Below are 22,263 nucleotides of genomic sequence, written 5' to 3'. Positions count from 1 at the left end.
AAGATAAATTGACGTTTAAGAAGCTTTTAATTACGTAATAGTAATATTTTGACAAGTAATTTGAATAAATCGTACATTTTTCTACGACATCGTTCTCAATAAATTATTATTGAATATAATTGACATAATTCAAATTGAACTGTCAAATATGAACTATCGTATATTATATGTTATGTTTGCGTGTGCGCTTCAGTATAAACATTTATTGTGTTTAATTATTTCCAATTAGAATTTATCATTGAAACTTTTATAATATGAAATAGACTCTTGCAGTCTTATATTGATACTATATTAATACTTGAACGAAATACTATATTATTTTTTTAATACTTATGTATCAATATAGTAGTATATATTTATGAAACGAGAAAACTTGTAAAGAAATCGTATATCTGTTTAAACTTTACTTTATTACATTCTGTTAGAAATAATACACAAAAGATTCCGCAGGCGGCAGAGGTCTCCTTACTGCATAACACGCAGGACACACGATATATCGCCCGTTCGTAAGTGAAAGCTCCCCGCGAAAATTGGCAAACCGTCGCCCGCAACCCTCCGTGTGTATGCGTATGTATTTACGTGTGTGTGTGTTTATATATTGTATATGTCGTATGTATTTGTGTGCATTTTTTTTTTTTTTTTTTTATCGCACCCAGCGACCACGCGCACACGCCAGCACGTTGCATCTAATTAATAATATACACAATCTTAATAATTATACTCATATATATATATATATATATATATATATATATATATATATATATATGTATGTATATCGAAAGAGAGAGAGTCTGCAAGGGACCATAAATAATCGCAAGGGTCGACGGCGTGAGAAGGGTCGCAGGATCGGTTGGCGAGTTGTTTACGTTTACGAGTTCGATAAGACGAATTTAAATGAAAAATGCCTGCATAAATGCGCCATTTTTTTAACAGATATGTAGCGCGTAGGGTGACCTGAGCGCTTTTGTTCTTATATATATATATTTGGGGCTTCCGATCTCGCATGTTTCAACACCAACTAGAAGGCATCCTCGGTAAGACGTCTAAAGGACCGATAATTCCTGCGATCTTAATATATTGTCGGATCTATTAAATCCTAATATTTTAAGATACATTAAATCCTAGTATTTTTTTATACGTCCTTCAGACATTTTCCGGACGTCTTTTGGATTTTTGTATTGTTCGTGTATCGTCGTCCCGTTATTTTCAAGGGACAAAGTCTCGATCGAGTGTCCGGGGAAGTACGCGAAGACAAAATCGCGAACGAGAACATGAACCTCGTAGTTTCTTCATCTGGTACGCGCAACGCTCGTTCCATTACTTTTTTTTTTTATACTGCGAAACAGCTGATGATTTATGACACGAAATAATTTATATTACATAATATTATTTTTAATGAAGAGAATCCAGCAAAAACACTTGTAAGTGCGCGAACGTATTTAATTATTTTGTAAAAGACGCGCTTGCATAAAAAAAAATATATCTAAATTATTAAAATTAAATTGTATTGTATATATGTGTGATGTTAATAATTTTAAAACAATATTATATATATATATATATTTCGCGATAAAAATAAATCAGCTTGATCTTCTGATTGACAAAGTATGTGAATAAAAATCTCTTTATATGCGCTTGCATATACATTCTTTTCAAATCTTTGAATATCGCTTTGAAATTTTTTTTCATTTTTTATTTTTTTTTGTATTTCTCTGTCACAGCGCATTAACAACATGAAATTGCTTTTGTCGAAATATTTATTGCGACAGATACAGCCAGGAGAATCGATGTAAATGCTAATGGAGAACCAAAAATTAAGAGATTTCTCTCTTTCAGATTTTTTTTATCTCTATGATATATTCTTCTCCTCTTCTGCTACAAGTAACTCGTATGGGAAGTGAGAATAGTTTCGGAAACGATCGGAAATTGGTGTTCACGATGTCTGTCAGCGTACTCTGCTATTTTAATATCCTAAACAACACAGAAGTCCAAAAATCGTCCAAGAGAGACGTTTAAAAAACGTTCAGAAGTGTGGTGGACATTCTTCGGCGACTTTGCGACATCTGCATTAATTCGACATTGATCTCATTTTTTAAAATCTTGATAGCAATGTTTTTCTCGTCATCGCACATGGTGTATCCTTAACACATTTACTGTCCATTTTAATTCTCTACATAACCCACTGCGTTTTATTGATGTTTTCTACTTGAATATCATACCATTCTCTCTATCTTGATTTTTTATATTTGGCTAAAAAAGGTTTTTATTTCAGAGATTGCATAATAATACATACGTGATCATAAACGTATAGGTAACATTATTATCAGCGATACGTCCATGAATCGTATGCGTCCGTACGACATATTCCCAGGAACATTCGTGTATGTCGTGTGGACAGTAAACACGTTAATAATCCTGCATTAATTCCTTACATTTATGTGCACTCATCCTGTATCTCGCCTAAGCAGAAAAATGCTCTCTTTATTTACTAATATCTATCCAATCAAGTTCCAATATTATAATGTCATATCCATAAGAGGAGGTTTCGAATCTATAGCCTCTCTTTTTCTTTGTGTCAAATCTTATCTAGCATTATTAACGTGCCATCGAAATTGTTCGTCGATTAATTATTAATAGCGTCTCTTCAATGAGACTCTTGCATCTTAATAATCGTTCTGTAGACACATTATCATTTCTCTTTTATATTTTGCGTCTAATTCAGGTTTCATGCAGTATTAAATTGAACGGAATGACAATTTCCAAAGTCTCGCTGGGGCGAAGTAAACGCTAAGTAACAGTATATGAAAATTAGACGTTCCGCAAATGTATACCACGTACAATAGATAATTGTTTTCCTAGTTTTTTGTCGCATCGCGATTAATCAGTACTACGGTGAAAGTAATAATGCAATTTACATTAACTGTACGCTCGATTTTTCTAAATTTTAACTCTTTCGCCATGACGCGATTCAAACTCTAAAAGAGTCCCAGACAATGAATTATTCAGTTTAACTTTTTTTATTCGTGTCACACGTATGTTTCTACACTTTTATTTTATATTTCTCTCTTTCATTCACTCACTCACATCGTTCACTTTCTTCAAAAACACACTATGCGTATTTGGTATCGTGTGAAGAAAGCGTAGAAACTAGAGACAAGTCTGTTACACATATACATGCACGAACGTAAGTTATATAATATCTCATACATTAATAGAACACAATCGTCTCAAAATCAAAGAATTTGTATATTTCAAAATTGATGACATTAAATGGAAAAATTTTGGGACAAAAAGATATTTTTACATATATTCGAGAATGTCACGTGCGATTGAATTAACCAGCCCTTTTTAGAGCTCCTTTCATTTTAAGAATATTATGTAACCTTGATAGAAGTTTTTCTTTTCTTGATTTTACTTTCTTTCCGTCCTCAAAGCTTTCAAAGATGCGCGATCGAAAACGGCTTGAAATAAAACACTTAGCGTTTGTTAAATGCGTCGCAGCGAAAGAGATAAATTAATTAAGGTATTTTCAGCATCGACAGAACATCCACACGATCTGCATTCATCATTAAAAGATCTACGAGCGTATAAAAAAATATTTATGTAAATGTTAAATGTACAGCGTGCGAATAAAAGTGCGAAAACATATGCTTCTCGTATTTAACTTTGGTAAGGATTATGTTTGCGAAACATACAGACTGGTCCGAGGATCGTGCGTCAGGATCGATATTACGTCAGAGCTTAAAACCAGTATTACTTCGGTGACTTCAAATCTTTAGCCCCTGAACGCAAACTCGTGACCAACGCTGTCCAACAAATTCTTTTCTACGCGCATTCCTTAGATGTTAACTAATTAAATAGCGATATTGACGATTCGAACGATCACGCTGGTGCACAAAGTACTATAGTTCAATGTTCAAATTCTTCGAATACATTTTTTAATGTGTAAATATTTTTCGATAATAGAACGAGATTAAAAAAAGAAAGTGCACTCGATGAACCAGCGCTCGCGATCATGTCCCTTCCACGAGGCGGGATTGCTAAAACAAAGTACAGCGTAAATATACATTGACTGCTCGCAAAGTAGTCGAGGTAGTTTACAGATGACGAGTCGTTCACACGTCAAAGGCAAATGAGAGAATGCCGCGAACGCATCAAAATTTGCAGAAACATCCGCGGTTCAGTGCGTTAATGAAAAATTGATGACAATGGCGACAGAGTAATTTTTTTCCACAGTGTTAAAATCTTTTTTTTCTTATCAATTTTATCAGAATGCTTCGAAAACATTTCACAGATCATATCAAATGTGAATGAAATTGTTAAATCTTCCCTTCTATTTATTCGTAATTTTATTGACTAGAGCGTCTCATTCGCACTAAATACAATTAAAATTACTTTAAAGAACTAGAACTAAGAAAATGTCGATGAGACATTTTCTTTTTTTCTACTATGTGTTTATGAAATTAGCTTTACGAGCATACGATCTCAAGAACAATGACCACTATTCTTGTGATTTCCACCCGTGATGTGCACGGCCTAGTCCACGCATTTGCCTTTGATCTTTTTGACTTCTGTTCGACGACCCTCGTTCTCGGAAACGAATGTAAAATCGCAATGCGCCGCGCGATGTACGTAACGTAATTAATAGTAAATTTCATGATTCGTCAATTTATATCTGCAAGATGGGATATCACGCATACCATAAAACTGGTGCATAATCTTCCTTTTAGTTTCTCTCCTCTCTTTACTTTATTACGTACACAAGCATTGTAGGAATCGGTATAATTCCGGTGAGTTGAAATTTCCAATGTAAACATGCTTCATTATTTTCGCAAAAATAAAAGTAGAGGCGATGTTCGTTTTACGTCTGTAGCATCCTTGAAATCTGTATTCAGCGAAATTACACTAATCTTAAATGATGTGTATACAGGAAAATGACATTCCGTCGCAATCTCTACTGTCCGTTGCGTATCTGTCTTTCTCCTTCTTTTTTTTAAAACTACAACGCCGAGCGCTGTTTCATTTGATGGCAAAAACGACGATTCCGGCAATGATCTTATATTACGTACAATGCGCGCTCGGCTATCGCACATACTTATGTCTCCCTTATTTCTACCACGCATAAGATAAATGACACTAGTATCATGACACTTCCAGTTTTTGTGAACCATATCTTTCGAATAATTAAAAAAAAAGAGAAGTATTTTTTATACATGATATTATACGCGCTTATTATTTAGTGGGGGTAAAATTAAATATTAAATAATTATAGACTACATCTCGTGTGTTAACAAAAAAGAGTGAACTTAGCATACAGTCTGTGTACAAAAACCAGGATTTACAATAGCGTTTCTCTAAATCTCAATGTATATATAATAGGAATATAATAATTTTTTTATCACATATAAAAAGCGGTTGTTTGTGTCTATATATGTACATGTTTGAGTAAGATTAGGTACCATTATTATTTTTAACAAATAGAAGCTATTATATAATTTGGTACACTGTGTTTAACTCGGTTATTCGATAAATACGAACAATAATAATCAATACGTCATTATTTCCTGGTGTCCTGACATAGTCGTTGGTTTTTCGCACGAAATCTTATTATACACACTGCTCGCTTATTCCACATTACATGATTTTAATTCTCTTTTTTTTTCTTCTTTTATAAGATTATTTTTATATAATATTCTATATATAACACACACACGTTTCTTTCTTTATTCAATAAGTCAGAGCAATGGCCAGTTGATAAATTTAAAGGTCGTCACTTTCTTTTTCTCGTCTCTATTCCTCATTCTTTTTTATAGAATACTTTTCTGTTACCGGACGATTTTATCGAAACGATGTCCGATATGATCGTTTTCACAATTTTTGCGAAAAAATCACATCGTTTTATCAACGATATAGATCGTACCATACAACGATACAAACTACTTATTTGTTTGCTCCATATCCTCTTTATGTCTTATTACTTGCATCACGCTTTTTTTCAATTCCTTTTCTCCGTAAAAATTTATGTTCCGAATGAGGACAGTGTTTTCATTTTTAAACGATTACCTATCGCGGACAACTCGATGTCGTGTTTAACGTATATGCGTGCGTCATGATAAACTAGAGTGGCCCGCAGCAATCACATTTTCGGGTTCCGAAATAAATTTCAACGTCGTATAAATATCTCTCGTCGATGAATATTATATCGAATCTCACGCAAGTTTTCTGACAAACTTCTAGTTTCTTTTCCCTTTCTTTTCATAGTCAACTCAACAAGCGAAGTATAAGCAATTAAATTTGAAGCAACAACTTGATTCTTAAATATCTACCTAAAAGTACAATGGAGTCGCACAATGTCGAAGGCACAACTCTTTCAAATCGGTCGAACTGAAAGAAAGCACAACAGGAGGCATCATTGGCATATGTTGAAATTTTAGCAGCACGACAGGCCGCCAGATAAGTGTCTTTCTTCCAGAATATTCGAGATTGTTAAGTACAAGGATTCTTTTATTGTTATTAAAAGATTAAATAGCAAAAGCTATGTTATACACATATAGCATATATCTATATACACATAAATACATACATACATAAGAATATATGTATATATGTATATATATGTATATATACATATATATGTTAGAGCATAGCTTCGCAAAAATTATGCTTTCTCTGAATAAGATGAGAATATACTAGCTCGTTTCTCTCTTTTTTTTTGTAATTGTATCATTCGATTATTAGAAAGTTCTATTTCAACTCTTCTTTTTTATTGTAACAAATTTACATAGGCATACGGAAAATTATGATTTATATTCTTGTTTTTTAATCGGCAGAGAACGGGATTCCGTAACACTACTCGCTATACATTTATACAATCTTATGGTATTCGTTAAGCTTGAATCGACATGCATTAATCGAGGCAAATGAAACTCTTAGCTGTACTATTAGTTTTATCGATCTCTCTCAAAAAGAGAGAAAGAGAGAGAGAGAACGCACGTATCTTTATATATTTTTTTTTCCTTTGTCAAATTGTCATTTCTAGAATTGGAAGTCAAACAGTTGTCAGGGGACACAAACAGAATGATGAATGACGAACAATGTCAAGATCAAGGGGAAAAAAGATACCTTTTCTAAAATTGATTGCCTCAACTAGCATGCATTAATTCAGTTCTCAGTCGGAATCGTTTCCCATTTCGTTTCCTCGTTTGCGATTCGAACATTTATAGCGCGTCATATTATCAAAATAACTACCCACAATGAAACTAAGATATTAGCACGAGTTCGTTAAAGATCACTAAAAAAAGACAAACCCTCACTTATTATATCTGTACATATGCTGCTACTGCTCGCCACCAAGCTTCTGGAGCAGTAATATCTAAGTATTCTGAAATCATTTCACTGAGGCAGCAACTTGGTAGAACATCAGTGTTCAGCGTTCATTATGGATCCTGACTGGTATTTTGTGACGACTCACAGTTCTGTGGATTATGCATTTGAAGCGCTAGGTGGGGTGTGTGTACTGGTGAAGGTCCTGGTTGAGGTTGTTGTTCTTCTTGCATTTGTTGAATTACAGTAAAATCGGGATAACTGCAAGAAGAGAATAAGCAATTGTGAATTTGCTTTCGTGTCTTATAAAAAATCCCATATTATTTACAAAAATGATAGCTATTAGATAAAATTTAATATTTAAAACCTTCATTGGTAAATGATATGCAATATATTAAATGTTCTTTTGTAACATACATAAATAAGCAATATTTTGTAATTATTACAACTAGAAATTATATATAAGTATTTATAAAAAATATATTACGGTTATACGCGACTTACTCCATAGATGCCCATCCTAAGGCTCTGTTATTACGCCTCTTGGAGGTTCGGAATGAATATTTTGCATCGTAAATATTAGATTTATATGAATTGGAAGTCTGATATGTAAAAACACGTTTCTCAGATTCTTCCGCGCAATCCTCGCTTGTATCTTCAACTTCTGGCTCCTCGTCCGGACATAGTTCGCACGCCCGTTCCAATGTCTTCCTCGCACTATTGCTACGTTCCAAAACATACCCATTCGCGGAATCATTAGATTGTGCTGGTGGAGACCAGTTATTGTATGCATGTGTATAAGGCGCCGTAGACGCATATGGTCTCTGTGAAAATAATTTATTTATTTACGACATTTATAACTATCTTATTAATATTGTGCATGAATTATAGTACTATTTAACTTTCGCGCTATATACTTTGTCGAGTTCGTCGTGAAGCCAATCTATAGCATGACTCCATTTTCTCTTCAATTCCGGACTATGATGTAAAAGCTGATGGGCAGGTCTACATTTACTAAAGAGCTGCACCATGCATTTAATACACTGGTAAGCTCTTTTTTGATAATGGTTTTTACTTCTTTGGATCGTTTCAAATAAACCCTCTCGCTCATCAGGAACTCCTGAAAGATAGTCTCGGTATTACGCAGCACTAATTTAAATGTTTCACGTGAAAGAACGACTTACCCTTGAGCGCATTATGCACGCGATGTGTCTGCCACGAATCCTCCATCAATAGTATTGTAAGCAATAGATCCGTGTGATGCCTCAACTCGTGAGTATATGCGAAACCTATTTGCCACAATAATTCACTAAGCACCGTTCGCGACAAGTGTGGATTCTCCCAGCAACAGTATTGCAATAATTTAACCGTGTCTTCAGTCACATTAGCATCCTCAATTAATTTTTTGATATAACTGTGTTTCCAGGGTAGAACAAATACATAAAGTTATATAAAAATTTCACATATTTTTTATTTTTTCCGCTATTAAAAATATTAATTAATAATTCTCACCTAGTACGGACAAACAAAATATCAGCTGCTTGCGGTTGGATGGGCATAAGGTACTCCGACTGACATGTGGGATCTCCGTATGGATTTGGTAAAGGTTCTGCACGGGTCTGCGTGTGACTCGAATGCGCTTTCGACGATACGTCGCAGCATCGTATCAACATGCTTACCACTTGATGCAGTTTAGTCAATTCGGGATACTGATACTTTATAGTAGGACCCGGGCCTTCGTCAATGGCGACCAACATGAACGTAACCGGAACATTTAGCTACAACGAGAAAAATTGATTGAAATTAGTTTGAAACAAGTTTCATTTCTACCGTGCGATATAATAAAAAAAAAATATCAATGATATATATATAATTATCTCTTTTGTACCTTAAGCAATTGCGCCTTCTCGGCAAGACCGAGCGAAGCATAGGCGTGAAAGAGGGAAAAATAATGAGGAAGATGACGCCCGTGATCTGAAATTTCGCGGTGCAATAACGACAGTACCGCGTGTAACAAATGATCGCTGAGCGTTGCTATCGGATCCAAGAGTATAGCTAACAAAAAAATATGTTCAAATGATTAAAAAACATATCAAGTGACATATATATAATTTCTATTTATTTTTGTTTTAGTACTCACTCGGAGCATTTAGGCTAGGCGGAGCGCATGGGCCATCCTGCAGAGAAACGTGTGCAAGGAATACCAAGATCTTAAGAAAAGCAGTGCGTACTTCTGTACTGGGACAACTCAAAAGATACTCGCAGAATCTATATATGGATAACAAATTAATATTATTAAAATCCAAATGTTTCTCTCTCTCTCTCTCTCTCTCTCTCTGTGCATACATTATGTAATTAGAAAAATCTGTTGAATTACCTATGTGGATGATTGAATAATACTTCATTGGCAAACCAAGACCGTACTGCTTTAGTGCTTCGCAGATGATGGCATATAATGTCGTACCAATCTGTCGCGGTCCCGCGTAATGTTTTTTTGGTGTGAAAACCTGTATAGAAGAGAAATCTCGATGCTAATTGAATCGACAGCATCGCAAGCTCTTCCGCTTCGGGACTCTAAAAGTATGAGAATATGACGATTATTAAATAAAAAAATTTATTGAGAAAATGTGTGTATCTTAGTATACGTCATGTACTTACAAGTTTCTCATTCAAGTTTTGCCTGTTAATATTATGTGGATTACAAAACACCAATTTCTTGATAAACTGAAAATATTCGGCGCTGAATTGATTTCGGTGATGCATAAATTTTATATTTTGCTTCCGCACACTATATTCTATTGCTGATGGCATTTTCATAACTCCTAGTTTTGTATCTGAAAAGAAACGATTGGGATAATGATACGATACATTAGCCCAAAGATTGATCTTACAGAATCCTACCAATATACTTACACAATGACAATTCGTTTACACTCTTCATTAGAGAATTCTCTTCTACATCTAGTCTCGTATAAAATAACATGTACGCGTTCCACCATCGTTTCTGTTTGCGGTAACTCATCCGCTTGAGCATATGATCGAATACCTCCCCTAAATAATCACCGCCGAAGCATTGAGATTTCATTTCTTCCTCCTCTTCCATTTTACATTCCGTCACATCACCGTCGTCGAACTTATACCACTTAGCAGTACCGTCATTTAACCTGCAAAATTATTGAATATAAAAGTTTTTATTCGTCAGTTACACGTACGTACGTATTTCGCGTGTTTGAAATACCTGTGTAGAATATAAGAGTAATAATGGCCGCCACTAGCCTGACCACTATGAACTACAATACCAGTTAATTGATATTTCGTGCATGTTCCTTTCACAGATTCCTCATAATCACAATCTATGACTTCTCCTTCCAGTTTAGCTAAACCGGAAACAGTATAAGGTTCCATATCCAAATCTCGCGGAAATTCGAAATAATCGTTGAATTTTATGGCGCATACGCGCTCAAAATCATACTCGAATCTTTTCAATTGAATCGCTAAAATAGGTGGCAGTTTTTTTACGCATAACCTTTTTACTGTTACGACCTAAACATAAAACGGAAGATATGTAAAGTTAAACTTTGCCTTTAGCTTGTTTTTAAGATACATAAAAGATCCGTTTATGTTTTACAATATATATATATATAATATTTTCATTGTTGACAAACTACCATCTCATTATGTTTCCTTCTCTTTAGACAAATTATTTTCATTATATTTTCAAAGGATCTTTTATACATTCTTGTAAGAATGTATTATTACAGAATCATACCTTTTTGTTACACTTATCACAATGATAGGCGTCTGCACCTTCTAGTAATTCACCCTTTACGTATTGCTCAAGAGAATCCAATAAATTACTATGATTCCGTATGTCCACGCTTATTACACTGAATGGTTCCTCTTTGGAATATCTGAAGACAATGTAATGTGGTATTACAGTCTACCGAAGAAAGCAAAATGTAAGAACTAAAAAGGTACCTATGAGGGCAACCTTTGCAGATTTTCTGGTCGCTGTATGAGCCACCAAGAATCTTGCCCATTATCTGCTCGTGTCCCAAGGCTTTCAGTGCCTCGTCTAGACTTTCTACCAGACTCATGAAAAATTCTACTGCGTCCTGCTGTTCTCTAAGATTTACAGGTTCTCCTTGAAGCCTATATAGATCAAATTCTCTCGTTAACCATTTAACACATATATAAAATACTAGAATTTATATTAGTAAAGCTATAATAGATGCAAGTCATTACATGCTAACTTTACATTTAACATTCAAAAATTAAATTGTATTTATTCTTACTTGAAATGTTTCCATAATCCTCTAGGTATGTAATATTGTAATTTGCTGTAAGCCAAATGACCGAATATTGCTTGTACTTGCTTTAAAATACCGATATTATATTCCTTTCTAGATTCATCGGCACCACACTTTTCTTCATTCGTATCATTGTCGTTCGTCTCGATTGTCTGTTCCCCTTCGATTCTCTCCTCGCCCGAGAAATCCTCATTTAAATCAATCGCTGCGCCTTCCGCCGCTAAAAGTCCGACTCTAATGCTTTCCACCATGTACAATTGCTGTAATACTGAATTCATATAACAAGTTGCCCCCGCATTCTTCAAGCCTACAAAGCCCTTAAGTGGCCTATGTCCCACAGGCGGTAGATAATCCCATTCTGCTAATGGTTCGTCTTTCTCGGAATAGAACATATCGGTGAGCATTGTGACTAGAAGTTTCATGTTGGGTACACAGCCTACGCAAAGACCTACGAGCAAGTCGAACGCGGCGCTAGTCGATTGAGGAGTGCTGCAGACCGGACACGCTTGTGATGGGCTCAGTTCGCCGGTACTGCGAAGCTGCAGCATCAGACGAGACGCAGGAAACACAAAGTCCTCGACCAATTCTTTGATTAAGTTAATTCCGTGCTTGTCGTCGGAACCGATCTCGTATTTTTGGCTAGGTGGCAAAAAGGCCAACAGTTCCTTAGTTAGACCGAGGTGACCCTCGAGTAAGGCCTCATCTACCTGAGTCTCTCCGGTCTCCTTCATGTTATCGCGAACTTTTTTCAACCACGCAATTTCCACGTTTAACAGCGTCTCTGTGGTTGTCAAAGGGCAACCTGACATATGCGCAAAGTTCAGCAATCGGCAAAGAAGCTGAAAGTATTCGTGACTCTGTTTCGCGTTCTCCGTAACGATGCTATTTAAAACGGCGAAAAGAAGAGTTATGGTGACCAATAGCGTTTGATGTCCTCCGCTGCACCATGTCGAGATGAGAAAAAATTGTTCGCTAGCGGCAATTCTAATAGCCCTCGATGTACTAAGTAACATTAGATCTATCAGGAAGGTGTGCCATATTTTGTCACGCGACAATGTTTCTAACGCCGATGGATTCAACACAAGGGCGATTGTCAGTACTTCGAGTGCTTCCTTACACACGAGAACGTCGTTATTATCGGGATTTCTTTGTTCCTTCTGATTGATCTCGTGCATCGAGTGAAGGACTTCGTTCGATGCATTAATGTTGTTTAAGTTACCCGTAGATGCAGCCCACGCTAATCTAATTATGGCACGTATAGTAGCTACATCCGGTAATTCCCACGAAAGGGCCTGCACAAAGAGCTGCCGACATCGATCAGCCTCCGGTCCACCGGACAGCATTCGATGGGACAAATGCTGCGCCAGTTTGGCCGCTACACTTCTCAACATATATTCGGTACTTTGATTCGGTACACTCTGAAGAGCCTGTTTCAATACCGCAACTCGACCGCGATTGTTAACGTGATTATCGTGATTCTCCGGAATCCCAGTTTGTTGAACCTCGTCCATCACACAAGCCATTACATTACCCATTACTGTCAGAAGAAGCTTGCACAGTCTCAGCACCGTTAGATACGCAGAGCGTTTTGTGGTTTCGTCCGCATTTGGTAAAAACTTGTTTTTGGTTAGCATCTCAAGGATAACACCCGCTTCGCCGCTTTTTATGAAATTATATTGAAATTCAAACGCTCTGTCCGACATAGGTTCGAGAGCCGGCATTAACAAAGTATACAATACCTAAAAATAAAAAAAGTAGCGTTACTAACAGTACAAATATAAAAGAATAAAATCTGTTCAATGTACGCTCACCTCTAAATTGTATAAAACTTGGCTAGGACTCGCAGTAAAAAATAGAGAATCTACCGTCGTATTCTGCTCGTTACAATGATACTGAGAGGGGTTCTGTAAAGCTTCGTCGTCTTTGTAATGACCGAATAACCATTGTAATCTTGTTACAGTGAAGGTATCCGGCGGCACCAATTGCAAGAGATTTCGCGCACCGTCACGCAATTGCGAATGTTGAAGCGTACAGCCAATATCTGCCAATTGAAAGAAGAATGTCGCGTATTGCGACCTTTGCGACATGACCTAAAAATGAAATTGCACGATTATAAGAATATAAAATGCGAGATTCAATATAATTAAATTTATAAATTTTACATTACTAAACTTACCACACCAGGCAAACTATTCTCTGCCTCTACATTCATCCCGTCGTACGGATGATGCGGGGAACTAGTAGAGCTATCGGAGCTACTATCCGGTGAGCTTGGCATATTGCTATTTACTTGACTGAGCTTTGCTGATAACAACTAAACGAAAAACATGTTCATGAATCGCACATTCTTTACATATTAAACTTTTTAACTTTGTCTCCTATTCACCATTTTGTCCCTCAGTGGAATCTGAGAAAGAAGTTTCCTATCATCGGACTGTTCCAGTGAATCTCCATTAATAAATAAATCAAGTTTCACATTCGTCCCGCTTGCTTTAATTCTACGTAATATCTGACGTCTCAATGAAGCTAATGTGTCATTACTATGCGTGAAGATATCTATATCGTCAACGTTCCGACCGGGACTCGCAAAACGAATAACAAGTGAGAGATGCTTGCCACGAGCTGCTCTGTAATCGAAATAGATGTTGCATTTACGCTGTCTATATGTTTGTAAGAAGAAACATTCTTTTTATTATATATAACTATAACTTTACCTATGCAATGGTAATATTTTCCGTTCTCCTGGAAAAGCTGTATCGCATTCATTTATATATTCCTGCAAAACTTTCATAACACGACACATTTTTATAGCTTCCATTTTAATTTTATTTGTCATTTGTTCTTCGCGTTCCTCTTTTCCATCTAAATATACTCTACTCAAAACAGTCACAGTATCATAATGAGCTTTCAGTCTATCCATACATTCCGCTATATACGTTTCATGAAATGCCAAAACAGACGATTGTAGTCGCGGTCCTAAATTGGTATTCACTTCCTTTAAGAGTTCTATGCCTCTGTTTGCAATTTCTTCTGGGCTATTTGTTACTACCTGTATATTTAAATTGTTATACAAAAATATATACATATAAAATAAAACGGAAAGATGCAAAAATTCTGTAGAATTATAATATCAAATAGATTCAAATACAATGTTACGTACTCTCCATAAATAATCAGTCCCAATTAAATCCACGTCATCCATAAGAAATGTTCTACGTTTCAGTTTCAATTTTCCTTCCTTAGAATTAACAGCTTTAAAAAATCTTTCGTAACATTTAATACCACTTTCTGTAAGTAATATCGGATCTAATTGCAGTATATTATTTTGAAAAAAGTCTTTGTTTATTGCTGGATCTAGGTCTGGCTCGTCTCCCATAAGCTTGGAAAACCATTTAAAGCACGCCTCGCGATCAGAAACAAATACACCCTGCTCGGCTAAACATTGCCAAATCTGCTCCGCTTGATCAGCACATAACCATAATTGTCCATCCTGAAAAATCCATATATTATTTTTTAATAAAATGTATTTTTCAACAGAAATTCATGCTTATCTATTTTATTCCAGGATCTAGAATGTACCTTTAGAAGAAAACGCAAGAAATTCAATCTTTCCTGTACTTGCATAATATGATTGTATCGACCATCAGGCATAAAAGTATTCGCGTCGATTTCAGGATTTTCTTTTACCAATTGTCGCACTTTATCCATATAATTTGTTAAGCTATTTGTTACAAGTATTACTACTGAATGTTCACTCTGTAAACGCTCTATTACTTCTTGCCTATGTAGTAACAATAAAGAGTATGATTAATATAGTAATGCAACGTGTGTATTATATGTATATTTGTATATATAATATATAATATATATATATATGCAAATGCACATACATAATGCACACATAGCTATAATATATACATCATACCTGTAGTGTAAATGATGGCTACGTTGACTATGACCCAAGTTGGGATTTGGTTCATAAAGGCAACATATTTCGCGAATTTGTTTTAACGCAGGAAGAGCCCACTTATCACCATTTTTCAATTCTTCAACACACTTATCCAGCCAGATTGTCTTTTGCGCGTCTCTTTCTTGCGAACATGAATAATCAAGAATCTTTACATGAGCATTCAACGCCTGATCCATAATTTCTGTAGGGACTTCATCAGAATGAGCCAAAGTCCAAAAAAGTGTTAACACCTGGCGATAAAAACAATATAAAAGCATTTCAAAGTCTCCAAGATATATTTATATGAACATGTATATATTTTAGATTTGTCTCACCTTGTGCGCCATAACGCCATCCTTATCATCCTCTGCAAGTCTCCTAATCAATTCTAATAATTTTTCCCGTTGTTTTTTATTGGCGGTTCTCCAACTTGTCTAAAAAATTGCACATTTGATTGTTAAACTTTATATAATTTAAATTTTGTGATAGATATCATTATATACTATTGTGATAAATACCTGAAAACACTCAAATAAATGGTCAAGTTGTTCAGGACTAAAATCCCAAGCTAACTTGGCTAACAAATCATGAACGTTTTTCACAATCGCCTCGTGTTTACCAGCTTGAGCTGCCCAAACAGCATCCAAGTCTTCAAGTGTAAGTGCACGTTCTTTTATAATAAAGCGTAAAATCTTCTCCAGTTTTTCTACATATTGTGGCTGATGCAACGAATCTCTCAGTACAATTTCCAATACTCCATTATCTTTAATCCATTTCTGTATCACAAATAAATACTTCAATACATTATCTTTACAAAATTTATGATATAATTGTCAAACTCGTGATATTCGGCACAATATTCATGTACTTAATAGGATACTCTTTCTTTTTACATATGATTTAAACATCATTATATTAAAGTAAGATATAGAATTATGTATATAATATTATGTCGATTTTAAATCTGAACTTACTGCCATACGTTCTGCTGTAAGCCATTCTTCTTCCTCCACTATTGTATTACGATGCTGGTGATAAGTAACACTAGATATTACTTTATTAACTTCATTTAAAGCATTCATCTTCCCATTAAAAGAAGAAATTTGTAAAAGTCTCAATATCATCTTCAGTCTCAGTATTTCCAAGTTCTTTATCATCTCTTCCTGATGAGGTACTCGTGATACCAAGCATTTAGCGGCTTTGATTATGGCTGATATTGCGTCGTTTTTTGATTCGTTTTTTGCCTCCTTTTTCAACTCATCGTCGGTTAAGTTATTCAAAATAAGGGGTACCATTTCCTATGTGTAACAATGTTTTTTGAAATTCGTATAAATAAACAATTAATAATAAATTAAAAGAAAATACTTACAACAATAGGCATCAAATATTTAACTATTGTATGAACAGTCAATAGTTCATAACACAAGCCAAAAGGTCTGATTAAAGCATAAATAACTGGCACTGTTAAATTACGTCCACATTGAAATCTAGAGAGCAAAATTTCAAATCCATTGAGACTCCCAAATCTGCAACAAAGGTTTATATCAATTCGTAAATATAAAGCACTCATTTGCACATATACAGGTATATAAAAAGTATAACCTGTTTATAAGATCTACTAGCCAACCACGAGGACTACGCGAATCAGGTGGTGGACGAGCATAAAGTTCCTCATCAGGAATATCACTACCAGGAGGAACAGTTTCAGAAACTCTTACTGCATTAAATGTGTGAAATCTAGAAACACAGATTTTTAAAAGTATAATCACATTGAAAGTTCGTATATTGTATTCAATAAAAGGTTTAAAATATATACTTACTTATTACTAGGATTAAAAACCATCGCCAGTAAATCAAGCAGAGGAAACCAATCTTCGTCTAATTTTAGGACACATAATTCCACCAAACGTGCACAGTTAGCATTAATACAATTGTGAATATTTAATTTCCAACTGTTTACCGCATCATCTGTTAATATCTTGGTAAATGAGATTGTGAGACCTTCTCGAAAAAAGCGTTGACACGCTTCGCTTTGTACATCAATTCCTGCAATATAGTAAATACAAATAAACAATCTACAGTAAACAAAATTCTAATATATAGCAATCAAATAAATCCTGCTACATGATATAAATGTTTAATTGCACTGATGCAAAAATATAATCATTTATAAATTTTAATTTATAAACAGATAAACAATAATCTCTAAGAAATTTACAAACAATATATGTTACCTTTTTTACAAAGTTCGATACTGGCTTGTAACAGGCACTCTAATTCTTGTTCGGGTAGAACTGGTACAACCCATCGTGGACTAGATATCTTTTCATGAAGCATATTAAGTTTGGAAATAGGAAAATCAGGTTCTCCATGAAGCTGACTGCTATCCTCCACTGCAGTGATAGCATCATTGTTGCATTCTGTTTGTACCACATTCTCAGTGAGTTGAAGTCCCGACATTGTATCAGCCAATTGCTGCGGACCTGGTGGACTGTGCATCTATATAAGGCAAATTTTTCATATGGTTTATTCAATGCAATTAAAATATATTCCAAACTATTTTTATCAAATGACTTTATAATCTGTACATGTACCTGTGTATTTTGCTGGCTGTCGGGAGGGTCTATGCCAACTCCCTGGCCCCTAGTGGCAATTGTCATTTTACACGTTTTTTATTACACCTTAAATGTTTCAATATCTCTTGGTCCAATGATTACACCACCAATAACAAGCATTCAGCTTATATACTGACATTAAATATAATTGTATCCTAAAGGCCTTGTTTTAATAAACTATAGCTACATTATCTGAAACAAAGGAGGAAGGGTACAATCTTAACATTGCATTCTTTAGAGTTTGCTGAGAAATAATTAAGAGAGTCTTGTTTAGCACAGATGCATCATCAACAATGACAATTCAATTTACGAGATCCAAGAATAAAAGAATTTATAAATTTCTCATAACAAAAGTTACATAAGCGTGTATTTCCCGAATAAATTATAACAAAAATGTTAGCTTGCAAGGCGATAATATTCGCGAATTATATTCTAATATAGTTATTATTATTTTTCAGAGAGGAAAAGTCGCGGATGTGTTCGGCCAATAAATCGTCATATTCATCGCAGTCAGTAAAAAATTTCTCGTTTTAAGAATCGCATGACAGCATGATCACGCTAGGACTTCGTGCATCGACGCGTATTATAAATCGGGCGTTTTTCACATAGCGGCACGCGATTCAGAGGCGAACAGGACAAACGAAATTCTCCTGTCGCTAATAGTTGTAGATTCTCAGGATCGTGCGATCGCGGTTAAGATTACAATCTCGAGTCACAGCATCGTGAACACGTACGAACTGTCAACCGTAAGCGAGCTGCGGCTACCGCTGCCGACGATGACGATGATGATGATGATGATGATGACGATGACGGAGACGGGGAGCGGCCGCCGTGCCGGTTATCCGAGAAGAATGTGTCGCGATGTCTCCGCGCCAGAAATCGCACGCGATCGAGTCTCGATGAAAAACGTGCGTCCACCGTTTAGCGGAGAACGAAAAGTCCACACGGTAGACCACGAACGAGAGCGAGCGAGCGAGCGAGCGAGAGAGAGATCGCACACAACGAGGGAAGGCTCGACAGAACTCCGGATGGTCGCGGGGGGATGAATCGTCGTCGAGACACGTCGATCTTCCGCGGAATCGGAAGACGATCGTCAATGACGATCACGCGGGCCGCTACCTACGCAACTCGCGATAATCCTCGCGGGTCCAGGCAGAGCCTATTTTCGCTGCACGTTCGCCGCGACCGGGCTACCTCTCCGGACAAAATGGCGACTATCCTAACGATTGGCACTGCCGTAAATTAACGAATACGCCGATATTTCGGCCCGATAACCGGTCACGGACAGCGTCAAGCCATGCCGATGATCGCACCGCACCGGGGAATGATCGGCGCGTCGCATTTCCATCATCGGGGAACGCACCTTTACATAGTAAACGTTGTAGAAATTCGTGTGTTGCACTTTTTTGACGTGACGTTACGGAACTCAACTGGCAAATCTGTAAACACGACTGTCGCGGCGCTGCGGTGCCATCCGAGCCGACGTGCGTTCATGTCGGGATGACGAGCGAAGATTAAGATTGGACCGTTCGTTGCACCATCGCTCGTCGTCGCCGATGCTGACGAGTAGGCGCGAGAATCTTTACGCGGCAATCGCGAATAATTACGAACGTTCGGGAAATTCCATATTTTCTTCTCTTACTTTAGCTTTTTTCACTTCAAATTAAAACGTAGAAAACAAATCTAAACAAATCTTGGTTTTACGTATATAAAACCAAAATCCGTATTTTCATATTTTTGAGTTTATTTCTGCGCATAGTTTATATAGTTAATTATATAAACACACATTATACGGTTATTATATAGTTTATATTTAGTAAGATTTCTTCCCGATTGAAAAAGGAAAAAAACAAGTAAAATACATAATAGCGCATATTATGCGAGGAAAATGCATAATTCAAGACTATTACTGTCTCAATTTCTTTGTATTCAAATTAATTCTAAATTCTTTGCGTGTATGTAGATACTATTTTTTTTATACTGTTACCTTAAATTGTGTTATAAAAGATGATTTTATTACGGGCGAATCTTGCTTTGTAAATAATAGGATATAATATTAAGTAGGATATACATACACACATTTATTTATATTTATATTCCCACATAATCACTGATTTCTTTAATAATTTATTTCCATAAATTTCATCTCACTGTACATAACATCCGCACACTTTTATTGTTTTTGTCTATGCATAATAGATTTATTATATATCAATGATACGTAATTTATTGCATATATTCTTTAATGCAGTTACACATACACATATCCAGATGCATACACACATACATTGCTACATACACAATCTTACATGGATTTTATTTCACTCGGTTGAACAAGCTTTGTCATTTTGAAAAAATGTCCTATACTTTTTATTTATATTAATTATATACTGACATATAATTAAACTTATTTATATATATTTCTTTAAAAATTGCCAAAAATTTTTATCTTGATTTTTTATATTGTATATAAAATAAAAAAGAATTAGTTTTTTGAATTATCTAAAAATAATATTGAATACAATATTAAATATTAAATAGAACATTAAATATAATCAAAACAATCATATTTAAGAAGAAGATTCAAATATTAAATGCTATTAAAAATTGATATTTAAAATTTGTTTTTTGGAATATTATAGAAACTGTTCTTCTCTATATCTGAATTTTATAATTTATGAAAAGCAATATTAGATAAGTTTTATGCAGAATGTTAAGCTCATTTAAATGCAGAATTTACTACAGCACAATAAAATATAAAAAAATCTGAAAATATTAGATTACTTTATATTTTAAAACTGATCTCTCACAGAAGAAAAAATAAAATAAAAGACAAATCAGACAATTCCAATATTCTCTCATATTTTTTCATTTACTTTTCATATTTCTATTAAAAAGTATCTGATAGTTTTAGCTAGAGTAATGAACTGTTTACTACAGTTCACAGCTTTTATTTTGATCATAATCATTGAATTGCACACAATAAATTATAATTTTTTACTAAAATTGATAATAAGCATTGCAACTATCTCTATCATTATTAATTTTTAGCAAAATCATAAAATACATAACAATAAACATATTTGTCTAATAGTACTTGGAATACTATTAGCTTTCTGTCTATTAAAAAAAAATATGATTATCTACTCTTATTTATATACGCGCGAACACAATCCTTGGATGCATTATCAATTGAATTTATAACTATCTCGAGAGATTCCAGCTTATCTTTATCTTACAATATCACACATGATATAATTTTCCCATTTTTTCAGGTTATCAGGATGAATAATTTGATTTACACTCATGTGTTTCCTTCAATCATTTTACTTGATATATAAAAAAAAAAAAAAAGAAAAAACCCCGTTTAATAGTAATTTTTTTTCTTTGTTTAGCAAGTTAATTCTGTTCGACATCTAAATTAGTTATCATAAAGTAAGCTCTTCAAGTTCTTTTAGCAATTCATCTTCTTTCTTGATCTTATCTAGTTGATTAATTTCTAATTGTTTTCCCAACTTTAACTGCTCCTTCAATTTAGAAATTTGATCTAATTTCTGCGACATAAATCGAAATTGTTACCATAAGTCCTTATTCTCTGATAGTAATAGAGAAAAAAACTAATTGCCATTAAATATATACTTACACTCTTCACTTTCTTTATTTTCTTATTTTTTTCAGGATCATCCGTTAATTCCATTTTTATACTTGTCATTGTGCTTGTAACTTGTCCATTAACAGTAGCACTGTTAGATTCTAATTCTTTTTTAGCCTTTTTCGCTTCCCGATTTTTCTTCATTTTCAATGCAGCTTTCGATGGATTTGCTATAAATAAAATTTAATAGAGTTAATAATGAAATATTCAACCTATGTTCGTATATACTTACGTTCTACGGTAGGTTTAGAAGGTGGAGTACTCTGCGTTGATACCACTGCTTGTGATATTTTGTCCTCTAGCACATGGTGGTCTATATGCTTCTTTCGGTGCTTTAAAAAGAGTACCAAAAGTCAATAATTACTATATATTACTAATTTTGGGGAGTACTCTGCGTTGATACCACTGCTT

General features: G+C 34.9%; 2 protein-coding genes across 2 annotated transcripts in view; both read right to left on the bottom strand.

Moving 5' to 3' along the window:
- Nucleotides 1-375: 375 nt before the first annotated feature.
- On the bottom strand, nt 376-19,694 carry Faf (ubiquitin carboxyl-terminal hydrolase-like faf). Its single transcript, XM_070304012.1, has 30 exons — nt 19,564-19,694; nt 18,180-18,392; nt 17,820-18,084; nt 17,406-17,631; nt 17,188-17,322; nt 16,955-17,111; nt 16,560-16,883; nt 16,104-16,361; nt 15,921-16,019; nt 15,562-15,836; nt 15,216-15,417; nt 14,797-15,126; nt 14,351-14,685; nt 14,023-14,263; nt 13,813-13,950; nt 13,448-13,726; nt 11,622-13,375; nt 11,305-11,478; nt 11,096-11,237; nt 10,565-10,869; nt 10,240-10,490; nt 9,985-10,160; nt 9,704-9,900; nt 9,467-9,594; nt 9,215-9,381; nt 8,839-9,104; nt 8,511-8,740; nt 8,244-8,446; nt 7,831-8,150; nt 376-7,587 (listed from the first exon to the last, which is right to left on the bottom strand). The coding sequence occupies exons 2-30, from the start codon at nt 18,243-18,245 to the stop codon at nt 7,440-7,442; spliced, it is 7,791 nt and encodes a 2,596-aa protein (XP_070160113.1). The 5' UTR covers nt 18,246-18,392; nt 19,564-19,694; the 3' UTR covers nt 376-7,439.
- Nucleotides 19,695-20,755: 1,061 nt separating this feature from the next.
- Eif2a (eukaryotic translation initiation factor 2A) overlaps nt 20,756-22,263 on the bottom strand; it is a 5,293-nt gene continuing 3,785 nt past the window's right edge. The window contains 4 exon segments of the mRNA XM_070303829.1: nt 20,756-21,754; nt 21,844-22,022; nt 22,085-22,127; nt 22,129-22,184. Coding sequence (XP_070159930.1) covers nt 21,629-21,754; nt 21,844-22,022; nt 22,085-22,127; nt 22,129-22,184 — 404 coding nt within the window. The 3' untranslated portion in view covers nt 20,756-21,628.

This window comes from Polyergus mexicanus, unplaced genomic scaffold (genome assembly GCF_030449975.1).
Source record: "Polyergus mexicanus isolate NDT 795.1 unplaced genomic scaffold, iyPolMexi1.0 SCAF_11, whole genome shotgun sequence".
In the NCBI taxonomy this organism is placed as follows: domain Eukaryota; kingdom Metazoa; phylum Arthropoda; class Insecta; order Hymenoptera; family Formicidae; genus Polyergus; species Polyergus mexicanus.
This window is presented reverse-complemented; position numbering and strand designations above follow the sequence as displayed.